General features: G+C 46.1%; 1 protein-coding gene across 3 annotated transcripts in view; it reads left to right on the top strand.

The window, feature by feature from the left end:
• Window positions 1-24,485, top strand: part of LOC144822575 (B-cell receptor-associated protein 29-like) — a 270,162-nt gene that overhangs the window by 77,384 nt on the left and 168,293 nt on the right. For all 3 annotated transcript variants that reach the window (XM_078680293.1, XM_078680300.1, XM_078680283.1), the window contains one exon: window positions 24,329-24,479. In XM_078680293.1, coding sequence (XP_078536419.1) covers window positions 24,329-24,479 — 151 coding nt within the window. The remainder of the gene's footprint in view (window positions 1-24,328; window positions 24,480-24,485) is intronic.

Genomic DNA, 24,485 nt, shown 5'->3' with positions numbered 1-24,485 from the left:
CTGTAAATCTTGTTATTATTTTGTCACATTTGCTGTGCATTCAAAGACTGAGGTCAAATGTCAGCGCTGTCTTCCGAGGGCACTTGTTTATTTTTCTTTCTCTGACTTCAGAGTGAGAGGATTTATGTGACAATCTTGCTGGATACCGGGGGTAGGAAAAAGTTTCTTTTCTAGCACCACTCTGTGCTACTCTGCACCACTGCCCTCTACGTCACTTCAGTCTAAGCCACTCTACTCTACTCTGTGCCACTCCACACTACTCCACTATGCACCACTGTAATGTACGCCACTGCATTGTACGCACCGAATTCAATGCCACTGCTCTCAATGCCACTATACTTTGCAATACTCTAAGTCAATGCACTCTACACCAGTCCACTTCTCTACACGACTCCGCACTATTCCACTCCAATACACGACACTCTCTGACACTCCACTGTTCAACACTCTACTCCAGTCTTCGCAATTCCACTCTTCGCAACTCTCTGTCACTAACGTTTAGCCATGCTGGTGTATAACATGGCTAAAACACATTGCAAAGCCAATAGCTCTTGCATATGCGAGACCTATTGACTTTGCCAATGCTAGTTTCAGAATGCGGTCTGTTTGGTTACGCTGTTTCCCAGAGTTAACAGTATTATTAAAATCAACTTATTTCAAGGAGCAATGGTTTATAATTATTTTTGGTACGCTACAAAAGAGAATAGGAGTCTGATTAAGAGTTGCCCTTTGCACAAATGTTACAATTATGAGTGGTGCAATACTTATCACACCCAAGAATTACAGAGTGCAATAAAGGTTGAACGCTTTGTTAAATTTCTGTAGGTCAAACCAGTTGGAATTTAGCATGAGGAGAAAAAAACAGCAATTACCAGATGCACTGAGTACCAAAATCTGTGTGCAAGTCCCCAAAGTGTCAGCATAAGTGATATTTCTAAACACGTTGGTGTCGGATTTTATTGGGTGCAATAATTCTTGCATCCCACAAGGACCAATCCTAATTAAGCCCTTGGGGTTTGTATTCATGTAGGTGGCGTTGAAAAAAAATTGTGTATGTGCAGCTTTAATGTAGCCTAGTGGAGTACAGTTTGTATTGGTTTTGTTTATGGAGGTTGACTTTGAATAATGTAAATCTGTCCCCACAGTCCATACAAGGCTTCAGACCGGAACGACTCTGGCTAGACATCCTAGCACTGCAATGTATTTTTGGTTTGTGGTAATCCAAGGCATGAAACTGAGAGTGAATAAGCGCAAGATCAGCATTGAAGCTGAAAAAAGGGAACTGACGTTGTTGCGCCTGGGAGGGCCCTTTATTACTTTGGAATCTGCAAGTAGAGATATCCCTCTGAAAGTGGTGTATAAGCACCAGTGGGAACCTGTCCGAATGATTTCAGAAGGAAGGTTGAAAGCTGTCAACTGTCGCTGCTCAATCTCCCCGTAAGGAGGTGGACAGGTTCGGGTCGAGGACCGTCTTCTGCTGCTGTGACAGAGGATCCTCCCGAAGAGGCAGTCTGATCAGAGGATTGATGACTATGTTCAAGAGCTCGGGATACCAGACTCTTCATGCCCAATCCTGAGCCACAAGAATGACTTTGGCCCGGTCGCGCTTGATCTTCTTCAGCACTCTGTGCAGAAGTGGTATAGGCGGAAAGGCATATAGAAGACCGCAATTCCACTTGCGACAAAGTGTCGCCGAGCGAGTGCCTCCTTGAAAATACCAACACGTAGAACGGCTGACATTGCACGTTCTCTTCGGTGGCGAACAGATCTAACCAAGGCTCTCCTCACTGCTGAAAGAGACCTTGCACCACCTTCGAGTGAAGACGCCATTGTGGCGGCTGAGTTTGTCCACCCTGGCATTCAGACAACCTGCCAGGTGTTGAATTACCAGGGACATGCCCTGATGTTCCAGCAACTTCGAAAGGCAAAGAGCCTCCTGACATAGGGTCCACGACCTCACCCCACCCTGTTTGATGCAGTACCACATGGCGGACGTATAGTCGTGGACACCTGCACCACCCTTCCTCTGACAGAAGGAAGGAAGGCCTTCAGTGCAAGATGAATCGCCTGGAGCTCCAGAAGGTTGATGTAGATCCTGGACTCCGCCGGAGACCAGAGGCAATTGATCTCCGCCTCCCCCATGTGGCCGTCCCATCCCAGGAGTGACGCATCTATCACCACTGTGAACTCTGCTTGGGGAAGGGAGAGGAATCTGCCATTGACCCAGTCCTGGTTCGTCAGCCACCACTGCAGTTGGTGTGCAGTGCTCTCCGGGATCTGGACGCATTCGGAAAGATTTCCCTGATGCTGTGCCCACTGGAACTTCAGGTGCCACTTCAGAGCCCGCATTAGCCACCTGGTGTGATTCCCCCAGAAGGAGGCCATGTGGCCCAGCAGCCTCAGGGTCATTCTTACCGAAATATGGGATAGAGGCTTAAACATTGGAAACGTAGCCCGAATATCTCGGACTCGCTGCTCGGGAGGATAAGCCTCCCGCTTTATGCAAAACCGCTCCGATGAAAAGGAACTTCTGAAAGGGAAGCAGGTGTGACTTCGGCACGTTGATAGTGAACCCCAACAAGTGCAGGAGGTCTGCCGTAGTCTGGAGGTGGGAGATGACAGCTTGGGGCGCACATGCCTTCAATAGTCAGTCATCGAGATAGGGGAAGACTGGAACCCCTGATCTGCATAGATGAGTTGCAACCACCACCATCACTTTCGTGAACACCCAACGGGCTCTGGTAAGGCCAAAGGGAGCACGGTAAACTGCAAATGCTCGTGGCCTACCGTGAACCGTAGGTAACGCCTGTGGGCTGGCAGGACGGGGATGTGGAAAAAGTATCCTGCGAGCCCAACGCTACCATCCAGTCTCCAGGGTCATTGGAAGACAAGACCTGAGCTAATGTCAGCATTTTGAACTTCTTCTTCCGGAGGAAGCGGATGATGTTCCTGGGATAGGACGCATGCCCATGTCCTTCTTGGGTACCAGGAAGTAGTGGGAATAACAACCACGACCTACTTCTGGCACAGGGACTCGCTCGATAGCTCCCTTGGCCAAGAGAGGTGTAACTTCCTAACTGAGATCCAAATGATCCTCCGACATACGATGGAGTGTTGGTGGCATGGAGGGAGGGCTAGTCTCGAAGGGGAGGGAGTAGCCCTTCGGACCTACCTCTCCGACGTGATGTTGTGCCAGTGGGGGAGGTGATGGCAGATCCTACCGCCCACTGGCAACTGGTGGCCCTGAAAGTTCGGATAAGGAAGATTTGAAGGCAGATGCAGAGGGGGCACTGGTGGACTGGCCCACCCACTGGGCCCCAGACCCACGGCACTGGGTCCGATGTCCCCAGCTGCGCAGAGGCGGAGTAGCTTGCCCCGGCCTGTGGCCCTGGGTTGAACGTGGTGGGGCACCCCGTTCCGTAGCCACAAAAGGGGCGAAAGGTGGACCGAACGGGGCGAGAGGTGGCAGCGGGGCGCAAGGATCTGGCCGTAGTCCTAGAGTCCTTGAAGCACTTGAGCGCATCATCCGCCTTGTTGCCAAACAGGCGACTGCCATCAAAGGGCATGTACAAAACAGACGAGTGGGCATCCTCTGAAAAGCCAGTGGACCTCAGCCAGGTGTAGCGTCTCATGGCTACTGACATGGTGGACCGTCGGAAGCGCCGGAGGGACGCGGCAACAGTGGCTCTATACACTTTGAGCACTGGGAGGACACGTGATCATAAGACACGGGGTCCACTACATGATCGCTGGTATTTGATGCCCAGGCGATCATAAGGTCCTTTAAATTGACAAGGTGTGAAGATTGAGAATAGTGCACCCCATCTTTTGCCCTGATGAAGTTGCTGAGGTTGGAGCAACGAAACATGTCGGCCTCAAACAAATAATGATGGTATATAATTAACCATTTTTAATTGAAGCGTTTTGCAACACTAGAATAAAGATAGATAGCTAGCAAACCTCTCCATACTTTTTATTCTTTTTTGGAACCAATCTTCTTGGCTAATTTTATATGGGGTTTTGGTATTACTATATGCAATCGCACAATAAGAGTTGGTATTTGTCTACTGTTGGTGTATTTGTCACTATTCTTATTTGTGCACATATATATTTCTGTGTGTGATTCCTTCTTCTTCACCCAGAGAGAGTGACCAATGATGAGAAGTGGGTAAACCGGTGATTGTTAACCAGGAACCCCCTCGGGTGATTCGACCGTGAGGCACTCTCTCTGTTTCCACTTTAATTTTTGGGTGTCAATGTACAGTGGCCTGTGTTCATCCATGTCTATTAACCTATGCATCTTGGGTACAGTGTTAATCTACACGTTATGGGATTCCAGATTTTTGATGATATATCAGATCCCCCGTTTGGTCTAAGTTTTTGATGCGTTCCGTCTTGGTAGGGCTCTTTGTGATTGAGAGATGCAGAGGGGTCACTGGTGGACTGGCCCACCCGCTGGGCCCCAGACCCACGGCACTGGGTCCCATGTCCCCAGCTGCGCAGAGGCTGAGTAGCTTGCCCCGGCCTGTGGCCCTGGGTGGAACATGGTGGGGCACCCCGTTCCGTAGCCACAAAAGGGGCGAAAGGTGGACTGAACGGGGCGAGAGGTGGCAGCGGGGCGCAAGGATCTGGCCGTAGTCCTAGAGTCCTTGAGTCCTTGAAGCACTTGAGCGCATCATCCGCCTTGTTGCCAAACAGGCGACTGCCATCAAAGGGCATGTACAAAACAGTCGATTGGACATCCTCGGAAAAGCCAGTGGACCTCAGCCAGGTGTAGCGTCTCATGGCTCCTGACATAGAAATAGTTCTACCTAGTGAGTCAGCGGTATACAGCCCACACCGAATGGCGATCTTCAATGCGTCTCTACCCTCTGCGACCGCACGGGAGAGTACAGTCTGGGCCTCCTCCGGGCACTGTGGCAGCACTTGCGCAACCGTGTCCCACACAGAGTGGGTGTAGTGGCCCAAGAGACATGCAGGGTTCAAGACCAAAGTCCTAAGCTGGCGGAAGAAAACATCATCTTCCCAAGATGGTCCAGCTTCTTGGATTTCCTACCTGGGGGAGCTGTAGGGAAAGTGCCTTTGGATGTAGAGCTTTGAACATGAGGAGGCAGAAAGAAAAGAGGAGAGTGGAAAGGCAAGGAAAGAAAAAGACTGTCAATGGGGAAAGAGCAACAGAGGACTGAGAAGGCAAGATGTTAGGATGACTGTCAGACCCTTTTCAGGAGGGCCACAGTGCAAACAGGGGCTACTGGCCCACAAACTGAGATGGTTGAGGTTCCTGTGGTTTCATCCTATTATCCTGCAAACTGGGCTAAGTACATCCTTTTTGCACTTGATTCCCAGGATGGCGAGCAGTTGCCGGCTTCCTAGGGAGCTAGAATGGGGGCAAAAACTCAACAGTCGTCTAACCGACACAATTATATAGAGTCCAGCCCAATGCTTGTGATGAGGAGAGAGAGAGAGAGAAGTACTTTAATAGCACAACAAAACAAGATAGTATGCACTGAAATGGGGCTCAGTTGCGGGGTTCTCCTTCACTAGGGCTAAAACCCCTTTGTGATGCTCCTTCACCGAACCCATGGCCCTAGGTTGGACATGGTAGTACCCACCCTGCTACAGCAGTCTAGCACTGGGGCTGTAGCTCCCATCCATCTCTGTGGACTTGCAGGGAAACTTGGGGCTAGAATTGGCTCAGGTGATTTTTGTTGGCGATTGCCCAATGAGGAGACCAATAAATATTTCAGTCATTATCTTATTATAGTGTTCATCTCAGCACTTCTGTCTACTTTCAAAATGCAGTTTTAGTTAAATATCTATTCTTTGTCTACCAGACATGGCCTGGTGTTTTACCTGCCCATGTGAAGAGTGGTTCAGCACTGTGATGGTTGGAATGGTGCCCTTTCTTTGGCAGAGGGAGAAGGAATGCTGCAGAAGCCCCTTTCTCTTGGGTCAATGCAATGTAGATCCAGAACAGTGGGCCTAGGTCTGCAGTTGTCCTTTGCCTGTTGTGGATATGGCAGCAGTGGCCTCTGTATTTACAGCTTGTCAGCAGCGGGATCAGATCCCACTTATCACATTGTGATTACAAATGGCTCACTGATACTTGGAGTTGTCGCACTCCCCATTCCCAAACAAACACCATCGGAAGGCCCTATGACCTCTCGCAGCTCGAGTTGTCATTGGTCATACTCCAGAATATACGTCGGCTTTATCTGGGTGATCCATGCATTGAGAACACAACTAGATTTAGAGGTGGCTCCTCTGTTTTTGCAGAGGATCGTCGTCTCACTTAAAAATCTCCCCCAAAGCTCAAGATGAATAATAAAATGGTAATTTGTTACCATTTTATTTTTCATCCTCGCGTCCTGAACCAAGCATTAAAACGGGGGCGGGCCGCAGGTGAATGACGGCAGCAGGGAGGAGGGTGGGCAGTATATATGCACTTTTCAAAGTGCACATCTCTCTTTGGCTACCCCGCCAACACCCAGATGATGCCCGCCGCCACTGTTAGACTGCTCCACCTGGATATTGCTGCAGGGCCAGGCTCTTCATTTCTAAGCAGGCAGACCTGTTCCTTGGGTGTCGGCAGACCCACCACTTCTCCTTCAAGTTGTACAGACTTCAGGTGGTGACCCCTCACTTCTCAGAGAGTGTAAGATTGACTCCAGCCCTTGTGACTGTAGCTCTTCAAGTACTCTGTGGAACACTATCTTTCTTGGTCACATCAAACTTTGAACTAGCTCAAAGCAAGATTGTTTGGATTCCACCTTAAGACTAAGTTACCTAATACTGGTTTGATGTTGCTCCCTTCCATATGTACTTTTCTGGCTGCAGTGCAGACACCGCCTTTGTGCAAGGTGATGGTTCTTACACCAGGTAGGGATGATGCTGGCTCCAAGGAGGAGTATTCAAAACATGGGCACAATGAAGTGTTAAATTTCTACATATGGCAGTCATCAGCCTTTTTTGAGTAGTAATCTGGAAATGTAAAAGGCCAACCTCCTGTCTAAGAAACATTTTCACCTTGAACCCTGCCCCCCTTCCTCCATCTTGTGCCTTGTCAAACTGGAGGCTATTCAAAACGGATCCCACTGGTCCCTGCACACCAATTCGCACCACAACACTATATATCACCTACATGCACACACGCATGAAGGTTTTATTCAGGGGATGCCGGTGTCACATTGAAGTGTACTCATACTTGAGGCTGGTATGTCGCACTGTGTTGAAACAGAGAAAGAGATCTTTTCAGTTTTATCAGTTCACAGAAATCAGTGTGCTATCACCACTGCTTCTGGTCAACAACCCAGGGCATGGGTAATAGTACCATGCCAGGAAAGAGGATACGAAATAGATTTGAACCTTACAATTACCATGGACAGGCGTAGGCCTCCGCGAATAAGCTTGTTCAGCATGCAAGTTGGCCCAACAAAAGTCACATTACCAAAACATCTTCTATACTATTTAGGAAGGTGCTATGGCATAACTCAAACACCTTTGTATGCATACAAATGTAAGAAATTGGAGGAACGATAATCATAAACAAAATCACAAAATTGATACTTCGCTTCCCTGTGTATAATATAGGTGGGGTCTTTTCAAACTAAACAAGCTATTGACTTTAATGAATGAAAGTACATGCAGCCTTGTAATATTTTGAACCTACCGCAATGCATTACGACAACAGTAATAGTATTATGAATGACCAACTAGATCGAATTTACTTGTTTCTGCGTTTGAAAGAATCTTTATGGATTTAAAATATTGTGCGCTTCTTAGCTCCTGTAGTTGAGTCCGGATGCAGGGCGGACTGGTCTATTTTCCACCGGGCATTTTCTTTGTGGACTGGAGCACTTGAAAGCTGGTATTGAAAGCTAAATGCAGCTCCTGCTACCTCTGACACTTTCCCAAGGTCCTTGAGGTTAATTGCAGCAGGCACAGGGAGGCTTCAAGAGACAGAGAGCAAGGGAAAGAGAACACCGATAGAAAGCCATCAGAGAGGGAGAGGAGAGAAAGCGAGAGACAGCAGATGGATGGAAAGAGTGAGGTTTTCAGGAGATGAAGGGATGGGGGCTGGTTTGAGCATTTTTACCAAGGTTGCTTTTAATTCCCCAATCTGGCCCTGCCTGTGTGCCCTGGTACTTAGAACTTTTACTAACGGAAACTTCCTTTCAAAAATCTTCAATTGAGGGCCGTGTATCACCCGTCAAGCAAATGAACCACAGTGTATAAAGGCTGCAACCTTCGGCTTCTCCACAGGTGTGCACTCACCAGTACTCTTTTTGTTCTGGTGATTCCTGGGTACTGGGTTCTGTTTCATTTGCGCCAAATAATTACATACTGCAGAGCTTGCCTTGTAGTTCATTCGTTTTTTTCTAGTTTTTTTCCTTTCCTAATCTCTTTTTGTTTGAGCAGCTTTTGAGCTGTTTTAAACCATAGGGCAGATGGCAAGAGCAGTTTTAGGGCAGTTTACTGTCTATCTATTGCACGTCCGGTCTGGGAAAGAGCCAACTAGTGCATTCCTACACCCCTTTAGTGACTATTAAAATAAGATTGCAGAAAATGCAGTGAGTAAAGGCATCCCATTCACGCGGAGACCTGTTGCAGGGATTCTGCTCTAAGAACAGAATTATGCTTAGAACCATAGAACATCAGCATGTAGGGACTGGTCCACCTCAGTACCCATGGGTCCAAGTCCCACTAGCTATAGTGCCTCACTTGCGGAAAGACGTTGGCGCAAAGCAAATGCTCCGGCAGAGCGAGAAAACTACAAGTCATTGCTTAGCTCCTATAAAAAATGCATTACAGCGACTAAGGCGGAATATTATGAAACTAGAATTAACACTGCTGAAAACAAGCAGAAAGAAACTTTTAGAATCCTGCTAGAACTCAGTAAAAAGACAGATAGGGCATCAGCGGAAGGCACAATTGATTGTAACACATTCCAATCCTTCTTCCTTGAAAAAGTCAGGTGTCTTCTTCGAGATATTAACAACACCCCTACCACCTATATCCTACCATCTTGTCCCAACACTCCCTCGCAGGATCACATACTTTCAAGTTTCCCAGAACTAGATACAGCCTCTCTTAAGCTGATCATGAACAGGATAAAAACAGGTTCTCCAGCAGATCCATGCCCGCCTAGGATTTTTCGAATGGCGCTCCCAGGTCTAGAGGGACAAATCATCTCCATATTAAACACCTCTCTGGAGACTGGTTACCTACCACCTAGCCTCAAAGAGGCCAGAGTTAAACCTCTATTAAAGAAACCAGGAGTTGATATAACCAACTTAAAAAATTATAGGCCGATCTCCCAGTTACCCTTCTTGGCTAAAGTTCTAGAACAACACGTCCTGAAGATGCTTTCATCCTTCCTGGAGGACCCACATCTCCTCCAGGGATGCCAAGCAGGGTTTCGAGCACATCATAGCACTGAGTTGGTGATGCTCTCGGTGCTTGATGAGCTCAGAGCCATGGCTGACAGTAAAAGACCTTGTGCCCTGATATTATTAGACCTATCAGCGGCCTTTGATACTGTCAGCCATGTGATATTACTGGATAGACTTGCCACCTTCGGCATTCAAGATCAGGCCCACCAATGGCTTGAATCCTTTTTGTGGGGTAGGTCCCAAAGGATTCAATTGGCCGATGCAGTGTCTGACTTAGGGTCCCTTGACTGTGGAGTCCCCCAGGGCTCAGCCCTGTCCCCACTCCTCTTCAATGTCTACCTGCAGCCATTGGTAACAGCCCTAGTGAACATGGGCTGCAAAATATTTAACTATGCAGACGATACCCAGCTGCTACTTAGTATCGACAACACCGTACCTGCTCAGTTGCAAGCACAAAATATTCTCAGTTTTATCGTGAGTTGGATGACAGTCAACTCACTAAAAATCAACCCTGATAAAACAGAGATCCTGGTCATCCCCACAACCGAATCACCCTGGAACGACAGATTCTGGCCTCAAGACCTAGGCCCCACTCCTAGACATTGTTCAACTGTAAAAAGTCTGGGTATAAAAATCGATGATAAACTCTCGCTGGCTAACCAGATTTCATCAGTGGTTGGCACTTGCACAGGATTAATCAGACAACTTCGTAAACTGGTCCTCCTTCTTTCCATCTCCACGCTTCACACAATTGTGTCAGCCATCATAATCTCGCGGTTAGACTATGGTAACGCTCTTTACCTGGGCCTCCCCCAGTATCTGGTGAATAGATTGCAGGTAGTCCTAAATGACGCAGCTAGATTGATTCTTAGACTGCCCAGGAAATCACATGCTACCCTGCTTCTATGCAAGTTGCATTGGCTACCTATAAAACAAAGAGTGGAATTTAAGAGCCTCTGTATAGCTCATAAAGCTATATATGGTCTAGCCCCAGTCTACATAAAAGAGAGCTTGGAGGCTTATACTCCTGGACGCTCTTTGCGATCTTCAGAGGCACATCTCTTGTCATGCCCTCGGTATAAACTCTCTTCGAAAGGTGGTAGGGCCTTTTCAGTACTTGTCCCCCAATTGTGGAACAAGCTACCCGTTCTCCTGCGTAGAGAACCCAACCTGCTTCAGTTCCGGAAACTACTTACAACTGTCCTTTTTAGGTTTCGCCTCGCCGAAAGCTGCGCAAAACTTTTGTTTACAAGTATGGGGCTTCGTCCCGCCTCTCGGTCCCATTGGCTAGCTCCATAAATGGAGGCTAGCCATTGGAACAGAGATGGGTCACTCATTCCCCGAGCAGATTCGTGGGCGTTCCGGCCATTTTTACTCATCCCGCCCCTTTTTTGCCATCATAACCATGTGGGTGTTTACTTTTTTTTTTTTTTATGTTTTTGGATGTTTTCGGCTGCCATTTTTTCAAGGAGCTGGGACGGGCGGGTCGCAAGTGCCTGCCGTTGCTTGTTCTTCTTTCCTTTTGAAAGGAAAGCATCTGGCGCTTATCGGCTGCCTTTCACCCCTTTTCTATTCTTTTTGGGGGCCTGCTGCTTAAAAGACGGCAAAACGCGCTATATGCCTGCACTCTTTGATTTACGGAGCGTCTCAGAACGGAGTTTGTTGTGTCCCACACACTCCTATCCCGCGCAGATCACAGGTGCATATTAATATCCATGTCTGCTCTGTCTGGTGGAGCTTCAGGCTTGGGAGAAACGTCTTGGTTTTTGTGTCTGAGCTTTCAGCTTGTTTCAAGCAAATAGCGCCGTGGAGCTGTGGGGCACACAGGAGCTAGATGCCTACACTGGCTCGTTACCAGCGCACACCCCAGCTGCTCCTCGTTTTCGGCTGGGCACCTGCTGGCACGGGTTATTAGTCTGCTTGAAATAAGCTGAAAATCAGCGAGCGCCCCAGGAGCCTTCAGGGGCACAGGGCGCACCGCTGCATTGCTATGAGATGGTTGCTTCTCTCTCAGCTCCCTTCCCTCGGAGGTGTAACTCGAGAGGCCGCAGAAAGAGGCAGCTAAATATAAATCCCTGCTCACCCGGGTGCAGCTCGCACCGGTTTGCATCTGCTGAGACCACCCTCTCCAGACTGGCTCGTGTCGGAGCATCTTCCGCTGGAGAACTGCTACTTGGGTGCTTAACTGCGCGGCTGGGCGCTGAGGACAGGGCACAGGCTGCAGGCCGAGGCCAGGCTCTCGTGGGCGGAGAGATTACACCTAAATGGAAACAGCTGGGGCGGTAATGCCACGGCTGTCAGGGACATGTCCCCAAACACAACAGCTTGTATCCCATGGATTGCTCAGGAATCGAGTACCACCTGACCCGCCGTAAATCACAGGTTAATATTAGAAGGCCGTATGTATGGCCCAGTAGAACCCACTAGCCTAGAACGCACCCCTCCCCGTATCATACCCTATATACTCCTACTGCAAGCCAGGGTTCGCCCTAGACTCCATAATGGACAAGTTATACCTCCCAAAATAATTATTGGGCAAGTGCAGAGGGCTCTCTTGCGTCCAGGCCACACAACAGACTGTCCCGTCCCAAGGTAGTGGGCTCAGCTTTGTGGCCATGTCCGTGTGTAACAAGAACTACCCAGCCAATCAGGTAGGAATGTAAGGTAATAAATACTCCTCAGACCCACTCAATAGGAGGACCACCCACGAACCTTCGAGCAGTAACCCGAAGACAGACGAGTTATTTATGTATGTATGTATGCACTTGAACAGTGTGCTTCAAAAGTTCCACGCACCAAAAAAGCCATACATAAAACGGTCAGAGTGGTTGCTTTGCTGGTTTTAGAAATATCAATGGTTCTAGTATGCTTGCAGATTCCCTTACGGTTCATCGTACGAGGCCACGCTCAATTGTCCCAAACAACTTTTTATTTCATATGTTGGAGGGGGGGGGTCCTCTCTTCTGAACTGAACGTCTGATCAGTCTGAAGTAGCTTCAACTGAGCAGTCGAAGAATGAATGGTCAATTAATCTGAACTCTTTACTACATGACCCACACTAAGAAGCTTGCACAGCTGCGAAACAGACTAAATTTGTTGCGTGGTTTAAAATAAGACTTTAGCTTTGAGAACCTAGCAATACATTTTTCACATACAGTTAATTTCACCACTGAGAATTGTTAAAAAATAAAAAAATTAAAAAATTACACAAAAATTATATTAGTCATACGTAGAACTAATTGATTCTAAGCGCAAACACAGTATTTGTATCTGTATGTTGGTCTCACACGCCAGGTTTCCTTACCAAAAATTACAGTGGTCAAACGTACAGCGACTAATTCCTTGATATTCACACAAACAAATATGTGCTCAAACTCGCGTAAATACGCGACCTATTGCATTGCAAATGCTATAGGTCTCGCATTTCCGAGAGATTACGCTATTGGCATTGTAAATGACAATGCCATTTATTTATTTATTTTCAAAACCAACACATAAATACAAATATTGTCATTTACAATGCCAATAGCTCTAAGTTTTCAAAAGGCGAAACCATTGCATTTTAAATGCTTGTTAAAGAAGCTTTAAACATTGAGTAATTCTCTCCAGACCGTGTTTATCATCCATGCAGTGAGCTGTCTACCCTTGTTCAAGCGCTAAGAGACCGGGTGGTGATTTAGCGCTATAAAAATCGCAAATAACATAACATAACTTGCTTTCCTAACCTTACCAGAGAAACAAGTGAATTGGCACCCCAGAACACAACACACTTGACTCTCTCAGGGATCGCAGTAACAGGACACACCCTTTCGCTCTCGCTCGTTCTCATCCACAATAAGATAGGCAGGAGACACGAAAGAAGTTTAGAATATTTATTTAAAGTATCGTGCTCTGAAATGCATTATTATTGCCACATTTAGAATAACAACAAATGCCTACTAAAATACTGTTAGCATGGTAAATAATCCATATTCATGAAAAGCCCTGTCAATTTATTCGACAGTGTACCCTAAACCCCCTCCCTTGCTAATGAAGCTAAATTATTATATATAGCCAAGATCTTTGAGATTACTGGGAGACCCCGTACCTTAGATAGATGTTCTACATCTCAGCAGACGCATTGCTTTTGTCTCAGAACTCTTGTTCCATGTGTCTGTTTTTTGCCCATGTGCTCACCTATATGATAGGTGATGTGTGCACATAAACAGCTGCATTCTTGTGCTATTTGTAGGTGCTAGTGCCTGGCCAGAAAGAATGACAAGCGACATTGTTGCTTGACCTTGTCTTTGGTGTTCAGACTAAAACCCAGGAAAAGAACAGAACGCAAAAACATATGGAGGTTCCGTGTGAAAGTACAATTTGGCACAAAAGCAAAATGGGATATAGTAATGTGTGCAAAGGAAAATGAGGCCTACAATGTGTACAGTTAGGTTAACATAAGGAAAACTACAATGGGCCATGCATTAAACACGTGACAATGTGACCTCATGTTTTGTGAAGGTTTGTAAGGTAAGTGCAGGTATCTAGCATCTCTTCAGCCGTTGAACAAGCGAACACCTTCCCTAGCTGCTTTCTGTTATGATGTCACCCTCACTGGCCAAACAATTAGTGCTCTTGTGGAAGGTAATAAGCCCCATGTCGAACAACCATTTTCATTCTACTACTTTTTAGGTCTCGCCTGGAATTAGCTTCCGAAGGAAGCGTCCAGGTTGGAGACTTATAGTTATCTGTCTCGAGGGAAGGACGGACGAGAAGGTGTACGAGCTTTCCTTCTCCTGGATTTGACTGCGTGCACGCGCTTTTCCTTCAGTGTGTTTCTTTGGCTGTGTAAGCGTGCTGTCAGTTTCGTTTCCTCGAGCGCGATCCCTTTAGTTGAATTCTTTCGTTTTTGTAGGCTAAATGCTTTCGTATTTGTTAGCTTTCGTATTTGTAGGCTTTAAAGTTGTTTATTTCTTGTCTTTTATTGCGCAATGGAAGGTGTCATTATTTTTTAGGCTTTAAACACTTTCGTTCGTAGCGTGGACTTTACTTGAACGCGCCATGAAAGTGTTTCGTTTCTTGTTTATTTAGCGCGGTATTTTTATATAGCACGGGCTTTAATTGAAGGTGCCAAAAACGTGACAAAGCCTGACACCAGTAAGGGAAAGATTAAATGAAAACTGCCAGCATGGGTAGGAAAGCACAGATAGTCCAGTGTCCGGTACCTTTGGCAATGTTTGAATTAGAAAAACATGACGATGCTAATAATATGCTGCATTACTGACAGCGTGTGCTATACCTTTACACAGTAACTAAAGCCCGCGCCCGCAGCACCCCCATCCAAAGTCTCCGGGCAAAAGCACATTCTGGAGGGGGGGAGGTGGGGGAAGTGAGTAAGGAGACTTCCCACATTTACACAGTAAATAAACTCCGCGCCCGCGGCACCCCCATCCCAAGTCTCAGGGTGTACAAATGCGTAAAGAACGTTTTGTTTATTTAGTGCGGCATTTTTATATAGCACGGACTTTATTTGAAGGTGCCAAAAACGTGACAAAGCCTAAGACACCAGCAAGGGAAAGATTAAATGAAAACTGCCAGCATGGGTAGGAAAGCACAGCTTGTCCAGTGGACGGTAGCTTTGGCAATGTTTGTATTAAAAAAACATGATGATGCTAATAAAAGTGCTCCGAAGTGTCCTTTTGTTGGTATAAACGCTATTCCTCCCATAAGTAGGCGGAATGTGGCGTAACGAACAGAACTGCCTACTTTACAGTTGGAGAAGCAGGCTCGAGTCTCGGCGTCGACACACATAGGGCTTATACACATAGAGGCTTATTCACAAGCCCCTTGCGTCACTTTCCTCAGATTAAAAGTGACGCAAAAGTGGCGGAAGGGGCTTGTGAATATGCCACAAAGTGTGATTCAAGGGAAATCACATCATGTTCCTGCGCGTACATGTGTAATGTAACTGGTCATCATGTTCCCGCGCGTACATGTGTAATGTAACTGGTCATCATGTAAAGCGGTCAAAGTGTTTCGTTTCTTGTTTATTTAGCGCGGTATTTTTATATAGCACGGGCTTTATTTGAAGGTGCCAAAAACGTGACAAAGCCTGCCACCAGCAAGGGAAAGATTAAATGAAAACTGCCAGCATGGGTAGGAAAGCACAGATAGTCCAGTGTCCGGTACCTTTGGCAATGTTTGAATTAGAAAAACATGACAATGCTAATAATATGCTGCATTACTGACCGCGTGTGCTATACCTTTCTCTTACCATCTCACATTCTCCCCTTTCACTCACACACATATCCCTTTCCCCTTCTACAGTTCCTTCCTCCTTTCTCTTCTCCTTCTTATGTCTCTAGTTCCCTTCTTCCCTCTCCCGTTTCTGCTTTCCTCCCTTCACCTAACCAATATAATCCATTCCTTGCTCATCCCTCATATTCCAAAATGTTCCCTCCTTCCATACACGCTGCTTTTCAATGCTCCAAAGTGTATTTTTGTCGGTATAAACGCTATTCCTCCCATAAGAAAGCAGAATGTGGCGTAACGAACAGAACTGCCAACTTTACAGTTGGAGAAGCATGCTCGAGTCTCGGCGTCAACACACAGGGGCTTATTCACAAGCCCCTTGCATCACTTTCCTCACATTAAAAGTGACGGAAAAGTGGCGCAAGGGGCTTGTAAATCTGACCAAAACTGTCATTCGGGGCAAATCACCTCATGTTGCTGCGCGTACATGTGTAATGTAACTGGCCATCATGTAAAGCGGCCCAATACATTAGGGTCCAGTTCGCGCTATTTAAAAAAGCAATAAATAGGAAGCACGTTGTCTGCAAGTTGAAGACAGGCATGCAGAGCTTGTTAGACGCCGCGATTTATTAGCACACGCAGAGCATAGTGCCATATTATCTGCTAACAGAGGCAAAGTTATAACATTTACACAGTAAATAAACACCGCGCCCGCGGCACCCCCATTCCAGGTGTCCGGCCAGAACCACATTCTACAGGGGGGAGGTGGGAAATGTGAGGGGAGAGAGTTTTAACATTTACACAATAAATAAACCCTGCGCCCGCGGCACCCCCATTCCAAGTGTCCGGCAGAGGCACATTCTGCAGGGGGGAGGTGGGAGGGGTGAGGGGACACAGTTCTAACATTTACACAGTAAATAAACACCGCACACGCGGCACCCCCATCCCAAGTCTCCGGGCAGAGGCACATTCTGAAAGGGGGAGGTGGGAAGGGTGAGGGGGGTGGCCGCGACCCGCCAAACACAAATTGTTTTTGTTTTTCAAGCTTTAATAATGTACATATATTTCATTGGGTGGCCATTTTTATATAGCACACTTTAAACAAATGCGTAAAGAAAGTATCAAGCATTTCACAACATTAACAAAATTAATACATGCTAAAATTTACTGCTACTCCATTTTTTAAAAACAAATTCAGCTCAAAACGCTAATGATAATAAAAAATAATCGCCATTTGTCAAGCGCAAAGTCACCTGTAAGTGTCTCTAGGGCTACAGGTCGTCCGGAAGATTAGCAAGCTTTTGCCCCAAGGTACATGGTGCTGGGTTAATCTACCGCCAGTGATCGCCGTGAAAGCGGAGGGGATGGCAGTGAATATTGAAGGACGAGTGCAAGGAGTGTGCTTTGTTCTGTTTGCCTGTGCGTGTGTGGTCGCTGGCTCCAAAACGCAATTTTTTACGGATTTTAATATTATGTGTACAGTTCTGTGTTTGTATGCTATATCATATTAGGCAATTAACTCTTATTTAGAGATCATGTTTCAAAGCGCTTATAGAATAAAAAAAAAATCGGCATTTGTAAAGCGCAAAGTCACCTGAAAGTGTCTCTAAGCGCTAAAGGTCAACGGAAGATTAGCAAGCTTTTGCCCCAAGTCACATAATGCTGGGTCAATATGCCGCCAGTGATCGCCTTGAGCAAAAAGCTACGTATTGTTTTTTAAATTTAATTTTAAGGCTAATAACATTACTGGTGCAATATGCCGCCAGTGATCGCCTTGAAAGCGAAAGGAGTGGCGGTGAGTCTTGAAGGACAAGTGCAAGCAATGTGCTTTGTTCTATTTACTTGTGTATTCGCTGCCTCCAAAACGCAATGTTGTTTCGTAGCTGTCCTGACTAAAATGTGCATGGGGTGGCCTGCATTGTAGTTATAGCTCTAAAGCGCGAGTGCCATTAGTGTCTCTTCTTTTTAAAATTACTCTATCAATATCACTCACACTCATTGCCCTGGCTTGCCCAGCAATGGAGAGAGAAGGGGGTGTTCCATTACGAAACAACAGCAGCGAACTAAGGACTTCACTCTATCAAGTCTTTTACCGTTTTTGTTATCACCTACCTTACTTCCCGATCTCTTCCTTGAGGACGGCAAAATGCAGTATGACCATCACCTACAGATTTTACCTCAAGGCTCTCTCGTCTGCCACAGCCATTAGCAACAAAAGTTGAGGGCAGAGCTCTGGGCGTCTTAGTAATTCCTGGAGCACAGTTAGTCAGTCATGACTGTCTCAGTAAAGCGTGCATCTGAAAGCAGCGCGGCGCCATGAGGCTGGCGCCCGGGCACATTTGTTACATTAGCACCTCAGCCACTCTAGAGCTGATCGCAAGCATTTAACTATTCACTTGCTGAGGCCCGCTGCTATTGCTGCCTGGGCTTCACTCGCCCTCCCCCTTTCCCCGTCTGGAAATGTTCTAATCGCAAGCATCTATCTATTCACTTCCTGAGGCCCGCTGCTATTGCTGCCTGGGTTTGACTCGCCCTCCCCCTTTCCTCGTCTGGAAATATTCACCAAACATGCAAATAGAAATCAAAATAATTCCAAAACCGAACGCTGCAGAACATAAAATTAAATAAAATTGAAACTGGAAAAAAAGGAGAGCCCTAAAAGCCGCTTATGCTTCTAATGCATGGCGGCAATTAGTTTATTTGTATTTAACAAATTACTCCATCATTAATATTAACACTGGTCACACTTGCTACTTCAATAATAAGGGAAGGAAGGGGTATTCTATTGCCCGACAGGAGCAGCGCATTAAACACTAAACTCTATCTCACTTTCCGATCCCTTACCTGCAAGTTTCATTCACGGAGGACAGGGTAGCAGAGGATCCTAAAGAACGGGTGCAAACAATGTGCCTCGTTTTGTTCACTTATGCGTGCCCACTAATGCACATTTTTGGGGGAGTATGGAGAGGAGAAGGAGCAGGAAATCTGCTTAAAACGCATGACGCCATGCATTTTGTTTTGCTTAAACACTACGTGCAGTGACTATATAAGAATACAGTAACATACATAAAGGCTGCTTAGATTGGAAATCTATGCTAGTTGAAAATAGAAGGCCTATGTATTGCAGGGCCTTAAGGTACCCTCCAAGCTAGTCCCTGCAGGAAGATATGCATTAGTAATGTAAAGACCTGCAGCATTTCCCTGCAGTAAACTGCAACATACATTTAGCAAGAGTTGCCTGTATTATCATCAGGACGAGTGCCTCGCACGCAGATTCTACAAATTTGCATCCAGTCCCTAAGAGTCAAATAAGTAGAAGAAGCTGCAAGAAGTATATCTGGCACAAAATGTTGCCTCCCGCCTCTAGGTCATGCATTCTATTAGTAAGCCTCACACAATGGCTGCATGTGGTGCTATGCTGTAAGCAATAAGTGCTAATGTGTCCTAGAAGTTATCCCGAGCGCTATCGTTGTTTAGGGACAGCCTTGGGTATTGAATACCTTATTATGATGCATATGTCTCGTCTGTCCATTCTTAAGTCTGCAACCCTAGATACCTTAATGAATGATTTATTGATGAATGCTATATAATGGAATACATGCAATTTGTGGATAACAACATTCTCCAGATACAAACAAAACATATTATTTCAAAATCTTGTTGCACAGAAGGTATTTACAAAATCTACGCTTCAGAGGCATAAAACACTTTAATGTTGCAAATACTACAGTACCCTCCGAACTAGTCTCTGCAAGAAGCTGTGCATTCATAATGTAAAAACACACAACTTATCTGTGCAGTAGGCTACATCCTGCATAAGTCATAGGTGGGCTGCATCATTATATGTCAATATGCAACATATTTTATATGTCCCTTTTTATAAAAACAAAACGTAACTACTGCAAAAAAAAATAGCCAATGCCATTTACAATACTAAAAGCTCAAACTTTTCCTAATGCGAGACCTATTGCATTGCAAATGCTTGTTATCTTATTTATGTTTGCCCTTTTTAATAGAGGGAACTAGGCCACCCAGACGCTTTCATTAACGAAATACAAAGAGGACAGCAACATAAAGAAATAAAACTTGTCTCAGCAACACAGATTGATTTGAAAAAGGACATTATTAACATGTATTAATAAAGTTTGACTAAAATAGTAAGAGCTAAGTATATGGAAGCCTGATAATTGAAATTGTAACTACATTTTGAATAGAACCGTTCTTCGATTACATGAGTGTTTAGCACTACATAAATATAAGATCTGGTTGCAGAGTATAACTACTGTACCTAAACATAGTTCTTTGACAGGCTCTTGTGGGTAGACATCTGGGTACTGAAAACTGGCTTCTTCACCTGGAAGGCTATTTTACCATAAGTGTGGCACAAACAAGTTTTTGTCTACAGAATCTCAACAGCAGTGCTGTTATGCTTTCACATCCATAAGCATGGCAGCACTACATCTCTTCAGCTCTGCGAATTAACAGGGCAGCTGATCCATCTCTATGCTTATTTGCAAATGTGCTGATCATATGGCAAAGGTACAGTACACTCGGGTAGGCTGTCTCGTTTACCCTTTCCACAATCTACCTGGTTACTACATGAATAAGAATGTCATGGTGCTCCTGTTTATTTTTGAGTTTCTATTTGTTGACATATTCTCCTCCAAATCAAATAGCAAATTTATGTTGTTCTCTTTGTCGAGGGCCTGGGTTCCTTATGGAATGTGCTAATATTCGGTGGGGAGTAGGGGAGGTTGGAGAGTGGTTCTTCTATTCTTGCACCTTTTACTGCACTCAGACGTGTGCAACTTGTTTTCTTCGTAGAAGTTATTTTAGTCACTCCCCCATTGTTACATTGTTCTTTTTACCGTCGTCAGGTACAGACATGTTATCTTTCGAGCTCCAGGCAGGTGCCTTGTGGAGTTTGTCATCAGACTCAACCGATCGTCTCCCGTTGGCATGGAAAATACCATCAGGCTTTGACGGCTGGGTTTCTTTAGACATCCCTTCTTAGGGCCCTGGCTCTTGTGGAGCCTTGCGCCTTATTTTTGGTTCTTTTCAGTACTTCCCCCAGTGTTACTGCACGTATCTTTGGACCATCCTCCACCAGGTCTGCAGTCTATGTCTCTCACCCGACCACAAGGCTGCCTGCCTTGCTTTCTGCTTCAAGAAGACTCTCCGGTATCGGCGTGATTAGAGACTCTCATGCCACAAAATGCAGCCCCAGGAAGATAATTATCCTCCTGACAACCTAGGGAATGGGAATGTCGAGGAGCTGCCGCCCAGCCTCTTTAATTCAGCCCCGAAGCTAGCTCCAACTCTGAGACAAGGAGTAGTAGAATACAGAGGCACACCAGGTCTTCAGTTGCAAGTATAGCCTCCCACCTTCCGGTCGCACTAGTCACCATGCGCAGACCGAGCACTGCCACGGCGGGTGTCTAGCCCAGAGACACAGCAACAGGTCTCTGGGCCACCACTGCCTGCTGGCTATGGTCGACACTGACAAAAGGCCTCTGAGATGATACCCTCTCTGTCTGGTGGTTTTGAGGGCACCTCACAAGCCTCGGCTGTACCTGCCACCAACAGCTGCGTCGGCGCCCGCACTAAAATTGGCACCAAAAGCCCCTTCATCTCTGAAACTGCAACCTGCTCTGATATACAGCTCTGAGCTGAGAAGCTAAAAGAGTCCTCCACCGTCTAGTCGTTTGATGCCGAGACCCCCGTTGACAGCGGGTTTCAAAAATTTGGAACAGCATCTCCGGGAATAGCTGAATGCATATCAAGAGACTCTTCATTCACTACCAGACTAGGAACATCTCAACAAAGTTGCCACCTAATGTGAAGTCCTCTCTTCAAAGGAAGAGGAAATTAACCTTCGGGGAGCAGCTTCACTTGGTCCTAGCATGAGAAACATCAGCACAGGGGCACTAGCCTACTATCAGCTTGTCTCCTTGATCATCCTCCTCCTCCTACTTCCTCCAACTCCAGTGCCACCACCGTATGTGCCATCTCCACCACCTTCTCCAGTGGGTTCATCACATTCCTTCTATGGAGGTAACAGCCCCTCTCATCCCATAGACTTCTATGAGGCCCATTATGACGTTTAGCCTAGGGATGACTACAATGTAGATACCTCAGGAGACACAGATCCAGAGCTCTGCCCAGCTAAATCCTCCCCTCCAGATTACACTACTTTGTATCATGCAGTAATACATAGGGCCGCCACCTTCCGTAAGGTTGATCTTCATACCATTGAGGAAGACAAAAACTTCTGCTCGCGAGATGCTGTCAACTACACAGCACACCCTGCAGTTCCTGCCCATGCTCAGGGGCATGCTCAAAACTGGGCCAGACACCTTCAAAGAGCTCGTCAAAGCCAGGGTCATCACACCGAGGGCTGATATTATATATATAAATTAATCCGCTTTCTCTCACTATGATCGTGCCCACTGAGGCGAGAAGGAGGTGCTCCTCCAGCTCCCCCTTTTCCAGCATAGACATGAGCTGGTCACAGAGGGAAAGATCATATCACCCACCATCATTCACTGCGCCCTAGATGCAGCTGATACTTTGGCTAGAGGGATCCATCCCAGTGTTCTCATTAGGCACCACGCTTGGCTTTGTGTCTCCGGCTTTAAGCCAGCAGTTCAACAGCATCTGTGAAACCTGCTGTTTGATGGAAAATACCTCTTTGTTCAGCAGGTGCATTAGATGCTGGAAAAGGTGATAAAAAGGTACTGACACAGCAAAGGCTGTGGGAACTCTCCAGATGCCCTCTCCATGCAGCTCCTTTTCTAGGCTCCAGTGCAACGGACCGGGGAGCACCATAACTACGTCTCCAGACACACCAGCCATTTACCAGCAGCAGCGGTCAACGCAGGGATACTCCAAGGGAGGTGGCATTGGTAACACCACCAGAGGCATGGGCAAATTGGGTGCGGCCAAATGGTGCGCCTTCAAAGTAGTGACTGCGTCGCTCTTCCCCCGATCACACTGCACCTGTCTGGAGAAGATTACAGGTGCTTCATCTGCAGTGAGAAGGAATCACCTCTGACTAGTAGGTCTTTTCTATCATACAGCAGGGTTGCTGTCTACAGCTCACTTCCTCCCCACTAAACATCCCACCTCACTAATACACTCTCTCTGCAGAACATCATCGCCTCCTTCAAGTGTAAGTTCTTGCGTTTATTCTCAAAGGAGCAATAGAACTTGGGAAGCTACACCAGTGCTGCAAAATGGTGTGCTCTCTAAACATCCTCATATCCAAGAAAACTGAACCCTAAGGCCTCTATTTGACCTCAAGCTACTCAATGAATGCATACTGTCAGAACATTTCCTTAAGGTCACTCTACAAGATGACATCCCTCAGCTGCAACTTCATGATCACTCTCGATCTGAAGGACTCGTACTACCACATATCTATCCACCCTCCTCACCGCCGCTACCTGCAGTTCGTGATAAGTGGTCAGCATTCATCATTTCAAGGTGATGTCCTTTGGGAGAGTACTGCTTTACAGTCTGTGCAGAGCTTGTGTATCTCTAGCTGCACATGCCATGAACAGAATATGTCACTTATCCTGTAAGCATTTGCTTGTGGTATGTAGTTCTGTAGATTTATATGTGCCCAGCCTCCTCCCCGGATGCCTCTGATTGTTGTAGTGGTCATCTACCTTCTCTTTCTATGCTCCATTCTTATCCTCACTCTCCATTCGGAAGCAATCTAGCAATGGAGCCGATGCCAGTGCGCATTACCAATCAGAGGAGGAGCCACTATACCCCATTATTCGAAAGACTTCTTCAAAGAAAAACTTTTCGCACACGTACAAGCCCAACACTAAATGGCATAAGTATGCAGAGTATGTGAATCTACAGCACTACAGAATCTCTACACACCTCCTCCAGAGACTTCAGGCCAATCATCTGAATGCTCAACTATATCTCCCCTCACCTCAAGGAACACCACTGGCTCCCAGTACAGAAGAGATGCCAATTCAAGCTACTGACCCACTCATACAAAGCCCTTCGCAACCTAGGACCAGCCTACATCAACTAGCACTTGAACTTCCACTAACCTGCCAAACAACTACGCTCCACCTCCCTAGCACTTGCCCATACTCCCCATATCAACAGAAGCTTGATTGGAGGACACTTCTCCTCCCCCTGCAGCTCTGTACCTCCTCATCTGTACCAGAATGATAAAAAAGCTCTCAAGACCTGGCTAATCGACTGAGGCTATCACATATTGCATGCGTCTGGCTACCCTCACTGTTGTTTACCCGAGCTGTATTCCAAATGTATTGGTTAATTGAATAACTGAACCCTACATGCTACAAACATATGCTTGCAGGGTATTTAAAGTATTTCTTCATTAGCATCCTCCCTTATTCCTGTTTTTTGCATGCTCAATATTGTTACAGATTTGTATGTTATTTTTGTATCTAATTATGACTTAAGGTTGTCCATCAGGCTCAATCCACCTTTACAAATGTTCATCACTTAATTAAAACGTTTTGTTGTAGTAATGTTGGTGAATTTATTTGCAGATGACGCATTATTTTAATTTTGCTGGATACTATATGCTATACTGCCCCCTTCTCCTCAAGTAGTAAAAGCTCTTTAAGGTACCTCCTTGAGAAATCAAATTGTTAACATTCCATTTTAAAGCTAAGCGATCCTGGGCTTATTTTTTTTTTTTTTGCTTTCAGATGCCGTGAGAGAAGTGAGAAAGTATTCAGCGACTCAAGTGCTGGATAAAGATGCCAAACTCTTCCCCAACTCATATGACCACATCCACATGAAACTTTTTCGGTCGCAGAGAAATCTATATATCTCAGGATTCTCTCTATTTTTATGGCTGTAAGT

This window comes from Lissotriton helveticus, chromosome 1_1 (genome assembly GCF_964261635.1).
Source record: "Lissotriton helveticus chromosome 1_1, aLisHel1.1, whole genome shotgun sequence".
NCBI lineage: Eukaryota > Metazoa > Chordata > Amphibia > Caudata > Salamandridae > Lissotriton > Lissotriton helveticus.
Note: the sequence above shows the minus strand (reverse complement) of the source record. Positions and strands in the feature narration are given on the sequence as shown.